Source organism: Copadichromis virginalis, linkage group LG7, assembly GCF_057382275.1.
Source record: "Copadichromis virginalis isolate Kocher_CV1m ecotype Utaka linkage group LG7, C_Virginalis_male_GT1.1, whole genome shotgun sequence".
Taxonomy (NCBI): Eukaryota; Metazoa; Chordata; class Actinopteri; order Cichliformes; family Cichlidae; genus Copadichromis; species Copadichromis virginalis.
In genome coordinates this window covers 25,737,412-25,753,195 of record NC_140624.1, presented here as the reverse complement: position 1 = coordinate 25,753,195, position 15,784 = coordinate 25,737,412, and the positions used below count along the sequence as shown (strand labels likewise).

The following is a 15,784-nucleotide window of genomic DNA, read 5'->3' as shown; positions in this document are numbered from 1 at the left end:
TTAATCAATCAATCAATCAAAGCTTTATTTGCCACATGCAGGTTGCCCTGCAGTGAAATAGGACCTCCCCGACTTTACACACACAACACAGACATTACATGGGGATACAAGTCAGAGATCGGTAGCGTTACAGAAGAAACACTGAAATATACACTACGATGGGAAAGTACAAGAGTAAAAAAAAGAGACCTCTACTCATGCTGTGCTTCCATGGTAGGACAGCATGAGAACAGGAAACAAAAAAAAAACAACAACAAAAAAACAACAACAAAACACTTGAGTAAAATGTAAAATGTACTCGTTCACTGTAAAAGATAAAAGAGCGGATAGTCCTATATTAAAATCACAGTAAATACTGGAAATACTAATCTAAAATTTTTAATTAGCTAGTAAAAGGTTTTTAACTTTTGAACAATTTCAAGAAAATACAGACATCAAAGATCTGAAGGGGAAAAGCAATGAAGACATGAATTTTTCACTGCATCTGAACAAGGTTATCGCTCAGTCGGAAATAAATCAGACGACTGAGGCGACTCTTTACTTGTCGTAGCTCTTCAATTAATAAAAAGATGAGAAAGAGAGGCATTAAAATTTCGGCATCCATCATTTCCCGCTGTCACCAAAGGGAAAAGTGGTAGGGGCGGGAACAGCTGGTGACGCAAATCTGAAGGCTAGACCTGGCCTGCGTGGTATTTGCCATCTTCAAAGGGCCGGGTCCTTTAAAGGATGCAGCCTATGAATTGGGACACAGCTAAGATTCCTCTGCTGATGCTGAAGGATGAGGAGCATGTTTGGCCATGTGCACCGCAAGGCACAGTAATTAAACAGGTCACCTATACTGCCTGTTGACCTCATATTACGTTTGTTGTAAATTAAGGCTTTATTTGTTTTGTTTCCAGTTTCACTTTGATCTGTGACAAATTAAAGCGATTAGCACCTCTCCTTTATTAGGCTGTGGAGCAGCGAGCTTTCTTTAAATAGGTCCAATCGCTGTTGCCTCAGAAATAAATAGCCTCACTGTGCACTCACTCTGCCATAAAATATTTTACTTGAATAAAAAAATATATTTTACTGCTTTGTGTGCTAAATTACGGAGCCCCGCAGGGGACATGGGAGAAAAAAAAATTAAGACGGACTTTTGCGAGATCTCGCATGATGATCTGTTAGATATTGCCAACACCATGTCTTTCATGCGAGCATGCAGGTGAAACGTGGGTTAACTTAGGAAGTTAATAAACCACACCTAACCCTTAATTATTATAATTCATCATAAATCATGTAATATTGATTTTACATTTCCCAGTTGTGGTACAATATAATGAAAGGTCAGATTAAGAAAACACAAGGGGTACTGTAGCAACTGTCTTCTGTCCTAGATCAGATCATCTAGCAGGAAGTAGTATGATGAAGATGTATTATGATATGATAAACGACCCATATAGAACCAGTGAATGAAAAGTCCATTGTGTGAGCTGATCAGTTTGTAGAAATATGATGATTATTAATCTAATGATTTTGGATCTGATTCTGAAGTGTATGGGTGTGGAAACAAATAAGCAAAGTAAGGATGTAGGCAAGAAAAAGGTGTGCTAGTGTGTGCAATTAATTTATCTGTTATAAATACTAATACCTCTGTTTGGGCTTAATTATCTTTTCCCCAAAATGTCTGTGTAAGGCTCTGTTTCTGAGAAACTGTGATTAGAATATGAAAAGCAAAGATCTGGAAAAGATGGCCGTGACACAAATAAAGCCTCTCACAACACAGGTCACATTTTAATTTCATCATGGCAGTGAGGCTGCCTGAGTTTAATAGAGCTCTTTTGAACTTGCCAGATTAAACATTCAGACTCATTTATAGAGAAAGGGAGTTAAATGAAGACATTGGGCATTAAAAGGATATGTCATGTGAAACAGAGCATGTGGGAGGCAGGGAGTGGACCCAAAATGCAGCTGACAGATGAATAATTTAAAATCACAGCTTTATTGCTCGCAAAACGGTGACAAAAAGAAGCAAGATGGAAACACATAAACTAAGCAAGTCCGAGACAGGCAAACTGACAGATGGACAGAGGCTACATGCACCACGAAGGAGGATGAGAACAGAGGGAGACACAGACAATATACAGTGGTGTAAAAAAGTGGTTGCCCCATTCCTGATATCCTATAATGTTTCTGATCATCAAACAAATGTAAATATTAGACAAAGATAAGACAAGTAAACAATGCAGTTTCTAAATGAGGGTGTTTATTATTAACGGGGAAAAAATCCAAACCTACACTGCCCTGTGTAAAAAAGTGATTGCACCTCCTGTTATAACATAAATTAACTGTGGTGTATCACATCTTTGGAAAGCTGAGTTCAATTTCTGCAGCCACACCCAGACCTGATTACTGCCACACCTGTTCTCAATCAAGAAATCACTTAAGTAGGACCCACCTCACAAAGTGGAAGAGACCAAAACATCCTCAAATGGCTCCTCAGTTTCATTGGATCGTGGCATGATGTCTGGCCATAATGCCGCAATCCAAGGAAATTCGGGAACAAATGAGAAATAAAGTAATTGAGATCTCTCAGTCTGGAAAGGACTATAAAGATATTTCTAAAGCTCTGGGACTCCAGCAAACCAAGAGTGCAGTGATGAGGTCACAAAAGGCCCCAGAAGAAGATCAGAAGAACTGCAGGCCTTAGTCGCTCAGTTAAGGTCAGTGTTCACGACTCCACCATAAGAAAGAGACCATTAAACATCTTGATGAGCCTCAAGACTTTTGGGAAAATACTCTGTGGACTGATGAGACAAAAGTTTAACATTTTTGAAGGTGTGTGTCCCACAAATGGGAAATATATTTACACTGCCATACACATAGTAAGGGAAAAAAATATTTGAACCCCAGCTGATTTAGTAAATTTGCACACTAACAAAGAAATGATCAGTCTGTAATTTCATATAATTTCAGTGGTAGGTTTATTTGAACAGTGAGAGACAGAACAATAACAAAAAAAATCCAGAAAAATGCATTTCAAAAAAGTTATAAATTAATTTTCATTTTCATGAAGGAAATAAGTATTTGATCCCTTTGCAAAGTGTGCTTTAGTACTTGGTGGAAAAACCTTGTTGTCTTGGTGTGTCTTGTAGTTGGTCGCATTGGGGGATATACCCACCCACAACTCATTTTCAATGGCCTGCTGAGGGAAGAAGGTTCTCAGCCAAGATTTTCCCATCTTCCCTTTGATGCAGTACAGCTGTCCTGTTCCCTTGGCAGAAAACCCCCCCCAAAGAATAATGCCTCCACCTCCATGTTTGACGGTGGGGACGGTGTTCTTGGAGCCATAGTTCACATTCCTCCTCCTCCAAGCACAGCAAGTTGAGTTAATGCCAGATAGCTCGATTTTGGTCTCACCTCACCACAACATTTTCACCCAGTCCTCCTCTGAATCGTTGCGATGTTCAGTGGCAAACCTCAAACGGGCCTGTACATGTGCTTTCTTGAGTGTATGACCTTCGGTCCTTCACAGCTTAGTGTGTTACCAACTGTTTTCTCGGTGACTATGTTTCCAGCTGCTTTGGGATCATTGACAAGTTCCTCTGGAGTAGTTTTGGGCTGGTTCTACAAACATTGGTCTCATTATCATTAAAACTCCACGAGGTGAGATCTTGCACGGAACACCAGACCGAAGGAGACTGGCAGTTATTTTATGGTTCTTCCATTTGCGAATAACTGCACCAACTGTTGCCACTTTCTCACCCAGCTGCTTGGCGATGCTCTTGTAGCCCATTTCAGCCTTGTGTAGGCCCACAGTCTTGTCCCTGACATCCTTGGAAAGCTCTTTGGTCTTGGCCATGGTGCAGAGTTAGGAATCTGGATGGACTGATTGCTTCTATGGACATCTGTCTTTTATACGTGTGTGTGTATATAATACATATTAAAATTTTTAAGCAGTGCACCTTAATACCAATTATATTTTCTTTGCTTTTTTGCTTTTCAAATTTGCGTTACACTGGGATGGAAATCTGTTACCAGCTATTACAAGTTAATATTAAATGACACATAATTCAATTAATAACAAATGGCAAAATATTTTTCTCCCTCATTTTTTGTTGACTGATTATTATAAGAAAACTTGCAATAAGGATTCACTATTGACATTGTTCTGAAGTCTGCACACCTGCGAAAGTCCTCAGAAAATAAATTGAGGTTGTTTGCAGACTCAGACTTGCTAGAAATGTGCCTGTGAAGGTCACAAGTCTGCAAGGGCAGCAAAGTCTAGACAGCAGTATTCAGCTCTTGTATGAGATAAAACCCAAGATTTACTGGCTTAATGTTTACAGTTTTCTCCAGCTGCTGCTCCACATAAATACCATCCAGTGATAACTTCCCACCAGCCCTCCCTTTACTTTATTTCACCAAACAGTTAATAAAGAGAATCATCTTTCTGATTATTTTCTGTTCTGTGTATAAAAGTGGGTTATTACTGCTGAGGAGTTGAAGTAGGGCAGAATATAGAGTTAATAAATAAAGGATAATCTAAGAGCAGTGAGGCCTCGGAGAGCTCACCCTACATTCTGCTCAGTATTTTTAGTTCATCTGAACTCTGAAAGTTGCATTCACTCCATGTATTCAGCAGTAAGGCTGCTTTTTGACAGAAACACAGCTAAGCTTGTTTCTGTCAAAAAACAAGCTTAGTTGTGTTTTGCCTGTCAGTCTGAGGGATGAAGGAGGGATCTGTGGATACAAATCTGTATACAAACTAATACGTTACTGGCTTTGTGAAGGTATTTCAAGGTTTTTCTTTGAATATTGGTGGCTTTTACACTCATTTTTAGCCCTTGTACCTGATGATTTTAATAGGAATAAAAAAAACCCAACCCAAAAACCTTTCAGCTGAAAACTTAGTGTACAGTGTTTCCTTGAAATGAGGAAACTAGAAGTCAGAAGTGGCAGGCAAAATCATGTCCTTGAGAAAAATCCTTAGAGACGATTGTAGCCCTTATATCGTGGTTATTGTCATGTCATAACAGAAGTAGTTTGGTACAGACAAGTACTGTTGGATTTTTAATCAATCTGGAAAACACCTGATTGGGAACCGCTTCATTTTTCAGCATGACACGGACCCAAACACACTGAAAATGCAGTAGAACAATATCTGGAGAGAAAAACTTACTTCCATCGATCCATTTTCCTCTTCCCAACTCTGAGATATATTCCCTTCAGCTTCACTCTGCAGCAAAGTTCAGGTTGTTTCTTCCACTTCTACTATTTCTACAGTAACCGTAACAGTAACTGTAATTGTTGTAATTGATGTAATTGGAGTCCACATATGTGGACATCACATTTTGGGTTGTCTAGACCAAAATATGGGTGAACAGCTACCCTGAGGTACCCCTGAGCAAGGTACCGTCCCTACACACTGCTCCCTGGGCGCCCAATAGCTGCCCACTGCTTCACTGAGTGAATGGGTTAAATGGGAGAGAGGAATTTCCCCATGGGGATCAATAAAGTACACTTTCTTTCTTTTCTAAAATACTAAATTTTTTTGCTCTTCAAGGGCCTGATATCCACTTACGAGGACATTATACTGTCAGTGTTCTATCAAAATTTAAAACGAATGTCCCTTATATGTGGATCTCATTTTTCTCAGAAGTAATTTTCACATCTGAAGACAGTATGTTTGAATGCAAAGTAGAAGGCCAGTTGCAATTATAGGTTTAAAATGGTGATAATGACTCCCATTTTCAGACAGACACTCGTGGAAATATTGTGATAGTGTAACATAAAAGTGCCATGACACAGAGTAAACGAATGAATAAAGACCTGGAAAGAAGCTCCTGTCTCACCTCCAAGCACCTGGTAAGTCCCAGTAGAAATTTGATTTGAATATCAGATTTAGTATTGCATTTGATTCATGCAGCATTATACACCCACTACAATTCTAGTTGCTGATTGTGAACATTAGTGCTAGTAATGTGCAGCTCTTCATACAGAAGGAGAGAGGAGGGAGACAGAGAGACACATGAGAGATTATATCCCATTTCCAGCATGAAGAGAAAACAACATAAACCAGAGAACTGAATAACAGCTGACCTCATTCATATACATACAATCATTTAACAAGCCTTAATTAATGGACATAAGTGGATGTTTATCAGCTGTTTTATATGTTTGAAAATGGAAACAGTAATAACATAATAGCAAACTTATTGGTTGTTGTTATTCTGTATATTAAATAAATAACTACTTACATACATAGATAAAAATGCAAGAGCTTATGCTGGAAACAATTAGAAACAATACCATCATCCTGAGAATTCAAGTAAACCCTGTTAAAGGATAAATTCTATTTCAGCCAGGAGTTTCCTTTTTTTTTTTTTTACTCTTTGGAGAAATGAGTTGGACAGTATATACTGAAAAACAGAAGCTCATCTCTGAAAAGAAAAACACATTTTTATTTTATTTTGACCCAAAGAAAACAGAGGATAGTCATAAGCTTCCCACATTCATCTTTGCACACTGGTTTGTTGTCCCACATAGGTATTATTGTCAGGGTGCTGGGTCACTGACCCAGCATTTTTGTTTATTTTGCAATCATGATTCTTTTGCTGAGTATTCGCCCTCTGTGCGTGTTAGTCGTGTTGCTGTGATTTGTCTCCTGTGCACGCCTTGTTCCCATGTCTGTTTCTTCCCTGACCCCAGTGTCAAGCCTGTCTGTCTCAGTCTCAGTGTGTTTCCTGTTTTATTTTGACGGTCTCCTGTCCTGTGTTCAATGTGTTCAGTTTTGCTTACCTCGTCTCATTATGTTCGTTCACCTCAGCTATGTTCCCATGCTGAGATGAACAGCCTTTTCCTATTCACCCTTGTGTGTGTTTGTGCCATGTATCTTTTTTACCTTGTTGGATTGTCTGTCCATCTTCCTACCATCTTTCAGGTTTTCCATGCCTCTTGTTTGGTGTTGTATGCCTTATGTGCCATGTTCTTAGTGTTTAGCTTTCTGTTCAGTTTAGTGTCTTAACCTCCTTTTTCCCGTGTGTGTGTGTGTGTGTGTGTGTGTGTGTGTGTGTGTGTGTGTGTGTTTGTCCTGCCTTTAATAAACTGCTTGCCTTTAGTTAAGCTCTGCCCTGCCTTGAGTGTCTGCTTTTGGGTCCTCTCTGCAAATACTGTCTGAAGCCACAGCCCGTGACAATTATCCCTATTACCATGTAAATTTTGATAACACTGAAAGGCAAAGACAGAATTCCCTTGTTCTTTCATCTGCAATTAAAGTTTAAAATGAGAAACCTGAAGCTAACATTATTCCCACCTCATGTCAAGACCAATGTTCCCTCTAATTTTTTATTTGTCTGAGCGAACACACAAACTCCCTGAGCGATCCCGTGGACCACTGTGAGCAACATTAGACGTGTGCACTGTGGTCACGCCAGCATCGAATCCATCCAAGTTACATGGTTTATTAAAATAATCAAATTACAGCATTTACATTTCTGTTAGACTACTTTTAATTAACTGCTTTAGCCCACTTACAATGAAAATTAAAAAAAAATCTTGTTCATGTGGCAGGATGAACATTATTCCTTGGTTCAACCCACTTTCAGCCTGGCACATTAGGGGGCGCTAGTATAAATAGTGGCCATTTGAGCATTCCTGGATCGCTTACCTGTGATCTCCTTTTTGGTCACCTGACTTCCCTTTGGTGTTGTAGAGATCATTCTGAAGCCTCCATCGTGGCTGGTAGGTGTTCACTCATTGTAGTGTGTACATTACCTTACTTGGTGGTAAACAGATATTGTTTTTAGGTCATAGCTGTAGAAGCCTCCTATGAGCCACTCTGCTCATGTTTCATGACGCGGTTTACTCGGTACGTAATTCAATTTTGTTACAATCTCTGCCTTTTATTCTTTTATAGTAATAACTTATTATGCTTTGCAGGAAGTGTGGGCCTTAGTTTTACGCAATGCCACGCTAACTGAAGTGCTGCTGCTTTGCTTTGCTTTTACCGTCTGTTCCCGTTGCGAAGAGTATTTACTTTATTCTCACCTCGTGCTGCCACATTCATGACCTGTGTAGTATGTTAACATTATTAGAAGTAAAAATAACTTGAACTCCAATTTTGAAAACACAATTTTTTTTTTTTTTTTTTAAATAGAGCTCTGACTTGTATTATGAGTCTGTGGTCTGGGAGAGAGTCCTGTAACCCTGTCTGCCAAATAAAGTATATAATGACCAATGTTGGGCAATTAATTATATAGTTCTTCAAAAAAGTTACTGAGTTTTGGAAACAAAGTTTTTTGCAGCTGTTTACCTAAAAATGCAGCCAAGGTGTTTTTTTTTTGTTTTTTTAAATAAACATTTCGAACTATTTACAGAACAATCAGCTGTTCTGCATCAAATTTGATGCCACACAAATTCTTTGTGCCACTCCAAAAAATTTCTGTCCACTATGAGATAAAGGAGAACAACATGATACCTGCAGGCCTGCAGTGTTGGGGAGTAACGGAATACATGTACCGCCGTTACGTATTTAAAATACAAAATATGAGTAACTGTATTCCGTTACAGTTACCGTTTAAAAAGGTGGTATTCAGAATACAGTTACTTTGTTGAAATAAATGGATTACACTGCGGTACTTTCCTGTTTCATTTTGTCGCGGGTCAGGACTGTTTGGGTTTTGTTTGACAGCTACGTTCTGTTGTTCCAGGCGGCAGCGTTACGGTTGCCATGGTTACAGGGCGACGCTCGCTCTCTCTGTGCGACTGTGTGTTTCCTGGGTGAGAGAGCGCCTTTTCGTTGTTGTTGTTGTTGTTGTTGTGCTAAGCTAACAGGCAGAATGCTACAAGCATAGCTCTAAAGAATGTAGCATCATGGGCAGTATAGTCCGTGTTGCAGGGAGAATGGACTGCCATACACGTTATGTGTCTGTGAGCGCGAGGAGGGAGAAAAAGGGGAGTGGAAAGGTACGAGTTGTCATCGAGGAAAAACGGGAGCTGGAAGCATGTAAATATAATAATAACCACTGCAGCCAAGAAGAGTGCCTGACGAGCCCAGTTGTAAGTAAGCTATTAAGACTCGACTGTACACCGTGTTCGTGTTTTCATCCGAAAACAATAAGTTCCGTTGGAGCAGTCTTTCAACGCCTCTCTCTGTCTCTCGCAAGAAAAGTTGACCCACACAACAAAGTAAAGCTATTTTTCGGCTACGAGCCGACAGGGACCCCGCCGTATTAGTCAGAGGTCCCTTTACTACAGTTCGGAGTCGCGGACCTTCAGTAATAGTAATAAATCACACAGCAATAGTACATTCACGTTGTTGTAAAAAGCATGATAATATATTAAGTAATCCAAAGTATTCAGAATACGTTACTGTCATTCAGTAACGTAACGGAATACGTTACAGAATACATTTTGGGGCATGTATTCTGTATTCTGTAATAGAATACATTTTAAAAGTAACCTTCCCAACACTGCAGGCCTGACAGCAGGAGATGTATCACTCCTGTAACACCTGTAACATTCAGCAGTCGCCTCATTGTTCTGACACACACAACAAAACTATTGACTACACTACACGCTAACTACACAAGATTTGCGCTAAACGTTGCAAATCTCTCACAACTCAAAACACCGCTGTCACTCCTAAAACTTCCCGTTTCTTAACAACTAAATGCCATGTTTTGATTGGTCGACATGGTACATTTTTCGACCAATGGGAAAGGGTGGGGTGTTTTGGTTTCGTCTTTGCTCACAGGTGGAGAGCGCTTTCGAGCGTTTTCCTTATAAAACGCCGTTTTTACCGTTTCTCCCCGCAATAAATATAAAGAACGATAGTATTCAGGAAGAAAACCAAACATTGCATTTTTTTTTTTTATCATAACTCTGGTTTTACGTGGCCTATCAACACAATTTAAAAGCTGGTATAAAGTCCACACACTCCGTCAATTGTTCCGTCTGTCCTGCTCACATCTCCAATGGTTGTACACATTGTCATTAACGTGGCTTCACTCCACATCAGCCACGCCGCTTTGCTAGCTAAAACACTAGCACATATTTACTTTAATTTCAATTCAGGTTAGAATTCTTTTTGTGTGCGTAACACAGACTTTCTCTGCGCAGAGATCGTGCAAACAGTGCGCAATTGCACACGTGCGCAGCTTAGAGGGAACATTGGTCAAGACCCTAAAAATAGTGAATATTGAGATAGTTGCGGATTTGTTCCCTGCACTTGTTATTTTCCATATAAAAGTATTTAATTTGTCACCAGAAGAAAACATTTGGGAAGATAGGCAATTAAACTGCATTTTCTATTTAGTGAAAAAATGGTTCCATAAGGACAGAACAAGGGAACAACAACTTAATTTCCCATTGCTGAATAAGAGTGAGATAAGGCGATGACCTACAGAAACATGGAATTGTTAGAGTTGGTATACATTTAGCTGTTGAAGGGGGAAAATAAATCAATGTCACTTTTTTGTTTATTTTTTGTTTTTGCTTTTTTCTTTTTTTTACTTAGTGTATAGTTGTATAATAACTGATTTTAATTCCTATAAATTAGCTTGCCCAGGTTTGAAACATCTCTTTCACATAACACTTCATATTTGTCTTCTGCTATCTGTAAAGAGCTGGTGTCAACCAGTTTTTGTTTACTACTGTAGATTTATTGGCTTAATGCACAACTTGATTTTTAATGACAGTAGGTGGAAAAATGTAGGTAATATTTCATAACTGATGTAAACAAATGATCAGTTATTACTTTAAGTATTACTTATGATATGTAAGTATTTGAAAGGTAACCCATCAGAAAGTGGTCAAAATGAAAACACCTTCTCAGTCCCAGCTTAAAAACAATATAACTGTCAGACCAAGCTTTGAATAACAACAGGTTTCAAACATGAGTCAAGCATGGCTTTCTACTAACATACAATGTATAAAACTGTTAACTTTGGAACTTGAAAATCTATTGTGTTCTTATGTGTTCTGCTCTCAAACAGAAATAGTGTGTGGTATGAAATTCCTTGCTTAACTGAAATCGTCATTGCAAATTGCATGTTGGCCAAATATAGAAAAATGTAGAAGAATATACAATGTAGTCTGGTGGAATGGCCAGGAATCCTCTATAAATCTGTAGTTTGATGGGGTTTTTTAATGAGGGATAGTGACCTGTAACCATCGGGAGCTACTACACTGCATTGTTTTATCTGAAGAGACAATATTATGTTCCTGAAATATCTGATGTTACTTATCCATCCCATCCATTCACTTCCGCTTATCCTTTTTCAGGGTCGCGGGGGGCGCTGGAGCCTATCCCAGCTGTCATAGGGCGAGAGGCGGGGTACACTCTGGACAGGTCGCCAGTCTGTCGCAAGGCTAACACACAGGGACAAACAACCATTCGCACTCACATTCATTTGCACATTCACACCTAGTGACAATTTGGGTTATCCAATTAACCTATCCCCACAAGCTGCATGTCTTTGGACGGTGGGAGGAAGCCGGAGTACCCGGAGGGAACCCACGCAAACACGGGGAGAACATGCAAACTCCACACAGAAAGACCCCGGCCTGATGTTGGAATTGAACTCAGGACCTTCTTGCTGTGCGGCAACAGTGCTAACCACCACGCCACCGTGCTGCCTAATTTAATTTATGTCCTAATTTAATTTATGTCTAAATTAAATTAGGTGAGTTCACATTGCTGAAGTTCCATGCATTTATCAGCATCACTGCCTCAGTTGTTACCTGCACAATAAAACTGAAATCTTTGACAATTGTAATGTCTGATATAACATAAAAGTGAACCCAAAGAGGTTCAAAATCAAGTACTATAAAAACTGTCTGAGGTTCACTTAGTTCCATTGTTTTAAGTATGCGCATCAGTTTGAACAGTTACTGTATATTTTTCTACTTGTTACCACACTCAAAGTGTTCCTGCCTGGTCGATGGAAATTTCTATCTGTAAAACAACATTTCAAATGTCTACATAAAGTGCAAGTCTTGATGTTTCTATCATAAAAATGTCAGATATGATTTTTTATCCTCTCTACCAGACTGATGTCCAGCACATAGCCAGAGTGTCTCAACAGAAACAACAGCTTCATCTCTCTTCATCCAGAAACACATTTTTTTTTTAAATAACTCTTTATAACTTTTTTTTAAAACTTTTCTTAGTTAAGCCATGTAGTAGATAATTATACAATATTTTCATTTCTATGCAAAGATATAGTAGGTATAGTGGCATTCTGAATGTCTCATCCCCTCCAAAAACATGTCTTCGTGGGCTCTGTTCATCTTTGGTATGTAAAAATGAAACAGAGTTTTGTGCCACAAAAAAGATATCCATCCAATGCACTAAAATTGCTTTTCAAATCTCTTGGAAAATGAACACAGTCACTGTTTTTCCCCAAAAGAAGTTTAAGCTTCAGTTTCCAGAGTTCACCGATGCATCAAACAGGAAGTGCTGGTGCTTTGACCTGCGACTCTGAAGGCTGCGGTGTTCTGTGATTGGTCTTCAGCAACTGAAGCTGGAGAGGATGGTCCGCTAGCTGATGATGGGTAATGGATGATGGGAACCTGTCTTTCTGGTGAGTTGTAGTTGTTGTAGTTGTCAGTGTCAGGAGACCTAGAGGACAGATTTAAGCAACATTAGGAATATTTCTCTTTTAGGAGACATAAAGAGGGGCCATTGATCAAGAAAGAAATTCCAAGTCTCCAAGTCAACAGACATTCAGAAGTTCTCTGAAGAGATGAGAGAACCTGATTAAAGGATCTCAACAGCAATTCTTGCCACCACAGGGAGAGGACTTGTTAGTAAAACGATATGGCAGCTTGTCAAATTGCTTTTTAAAAAACTACGAGGAACTATGAGCATGAGGAAGACATTATCTGATCTGATGAGCCCAAGACTGAACTGTGAGGGTGGAATTCCAAGATTCCAAGATTCCAATATTATGTTATTACATTACGTTATTTCTGTAATCTATAATCCCAAATTTTGGCGTAGCTTTCATGGGTACCTTTTATCATAACTCTTCAATGTCTGGATTGAAAGAGCCTACTGAGAACCAGATCACAATCTTTTCCTTACCCTTACCTAATCATTACCAAGCAGTTATGGTGTTTAAACCTAACAAAACAGTCAATGAAAATAAAACCAAATACAGCATGAAATCAGCAACTGAATTCCTTATTGCCTGTATAAGAATCGCTGTAACTCCTAAACATTTAATGCAATTCAATACTTTTGTTAGATCATTTCATTGATACTTTTTGCCCTTTTAGTAGATTTTCTGACAGTAAGAAAAGCAGCATCACTAGAATTATGAACTGCTTATAATGCTGAACATTACCAGAATAAATCTCATACAGCAGGCATGCCCCCCCCCCAAATAAAGGAGAACATGAAACTTAGTGAAAATAGATATTTACTTTGGAAAAGAAGCCCTTTTGTAATTGCTTCTAGCTGAAGCCTCACAACGAAGTGACGATGAAGTAGCAGCGGCACTACTTCTGAACAGCTCTTCTCTGAATTATTCATGTCCATCCTGTTTGACTGCCGCTGGAATTCTAAAAGAGCTGGAGGAATCAGATTACACTGAGAATGATGTATAACTTTGAAATGACGTCAACATTCAAACTGCTCTTAAAATGCTCTGCTCACAGTTGATTACCATCAAGTGAAGGTGCATTTAGAGCATCTGTTGCCTGCACTCAGAGTAAGCATGGCAGATTTCTTGTAGGTGGAGGAGGCAACTGAGCTCAGAAAGTCGTCCTTGTGCACTCAGCAACTGGATTTTCTTGCGTTAGGCCAAAATACACTGCTGACACAATACCCTTATTACAACCAACTCTTTCCATGAAATTCATCATTTCTGATGGCCAATGAGAAAAAAGCTGCAGTAAAAACTTTAAATGCTGTCTCTTTATCACTGTCTGAAACCAAACAGGGCTACTGGATTATCGCAAAAGTAATAATCAAATGTAAAGGGTGTTATAATTCACAATTCAAAATTGAATGTGGCAAAATGATCATTTTATCTCAGTCATTTTGTTTGCATAATGATGATGATAAACTTCAATATGCTTCTCATAAAAATATTAATTTCAAATTAAAGTTGCAAACAGCATTTATCAGGCCCTCGTTTCTCTGTGCACATCCACTCATGCTGCACTCTATCCATATTACAGGTCGGTTGGGTTGTAGGCGAGGAGTTTCATGTTGTCATGTGAGTGTTTTAAGCCCAACACTAGGTGTTGCTGGAGAATATCTACTAATTATATGCCATGCCACAGTATATCATCTGTGGAACCACCAATGAAAATTTGATGTACATGGGATGATTATCGCCTTCTGCTGATTTCCTGTACCACTACATGGTGCCATAAGTGTTACCTAATATTGGCACATAGACATCTCCAGACTTGGACTTCCGTCAAGCATGTCAAGTTTGGGACAGACTGGATAATGTGCACTTGAGATATAGAATTTTCTATATCTACCTTTGTAAGTTAATCCCTGTAAGTGTCTACTGCTGATAAGCTAAAAACAAGCAGCTGTATTATTTTATGTTTGAAAGAGAAAAGGGGAGAAAAACCCCATAATATTCAGTTTCTAAATTGCATTGTGTCACTTTCACATCCTAAGTAAATGGATTCCCTTCTCTCCAAGGAGAACTGGATTTTTCTCTGAGTGAGTAGACTGTGATTTACTCCTGTCATTTTCTCCCTGTGTGACTGAAAATAGATAAATCCCCCTGCAGGTTGCCACCACATGGCTGCCTTCAATACAACACTTAAGGAAACATAAAGGTATATATATATATATATATATATATATATATATATATATATATAAAATATATATATATAAAAACACCCAGCACGCCCCTGCGGGCGGTTTATCCTTCAAGCTCGGGTCCTCTACCAGAGGCCTGGGAGCTTGAGGGTCCTGCGCAGTATCTTAGCTGTTCCCAGGACTGCGCTCTTCTGGACAGAGATCTCCGATGTTGTTCCCGGGATCTGCTGGAGCCACTCCCCTAGCTTGGGAGTCACCGCACCTAGTGCTCCGATTACCACGGGGACCACCGTTACCTTCACCCTCCACATCCTCTCGAGCTCTTCTCTGAGCCCTTGGTATTTCTCCAGCTTCTCGTGTTCCTTCTTCCTGATATTGCTGTCATTGGGAACCGCTACATCGATCACTACGGCCGTCTTCTTCTGTTTGTCTACCACCATTATGTCCGGTTGGTTAGCCACCACCATTTTGGCCGTCTGTATCTGGAAGTCCCACAGGATCTTAGCTCGGTCATTCTTCACCACCCTTGGGGGCATCTCCCATTTTGACCTCGGGACTTCCAGGTTATACTCGGCACAGATGTTCCTGTACACTATGCCGGCCACTTGGTTATGGCGTTCCATGTATGCCTTGCCTGCTAGCATCTTGCACCCTGCTGTTATGTGCTGGATTGTCTCTGGGGCATCTTTACACAGCCTACATCTGGGGTCTTGCCTGGTGTGATAGACCCCGGCCTCTATGGATCTTGTACTCAGAGCTTGTTCTTGTGCTGCCATGATTAGTGCCTCTGTGCTGTCTTTCAGTCCAGCTGGTAGGATTTCTGGATATCAGCCACCTCCTCTATCTGCCGGTGGTACATATATATATATATATATATAAAAAAAAAAAAAAACACCCAGCACGCCCCTGCGGGCGGTTTATCCTTCAAGCTCGGGTCCTCTACCAGAGGCCTGGGAGCTTGAGGGTCCTGCGCAGTATCTTAGCTGTTCCCAGGACTGCGCTCTTCTG

General features: G+C 39.7%; 1 protein-coding gene across 2 annotated transcripts in view; it reads right to left on the bottom strand.

Annotated features, from left to right (window-relative positions):
• Nucleotides 1–6,421: 6,421 nt before the first annotated feature.
• The window catches only part of LOC146705116 (chemokine-like protein TAFA-5), a 53,171-nt gene continuing 43,808 nt past the window's right edge, over nucleotides 6,422–15,784 (bottom strand). For both annotated transcript variants that reach the window (XM_085462703.1, XM_085462702.1), the window contains exon 4: nucleotides 6,422–12,604. In XM_085462703.1, coding sequence (XP_085318829.1) covers nucleotides 12,596–12,604 — 9 coding nt within the window. In that variant the 3' untranslated portion in view covers nucleotides 6,422–12,595. The remainder of the gene's footprint in view (nucleotides 12,605–15,784) is intronic.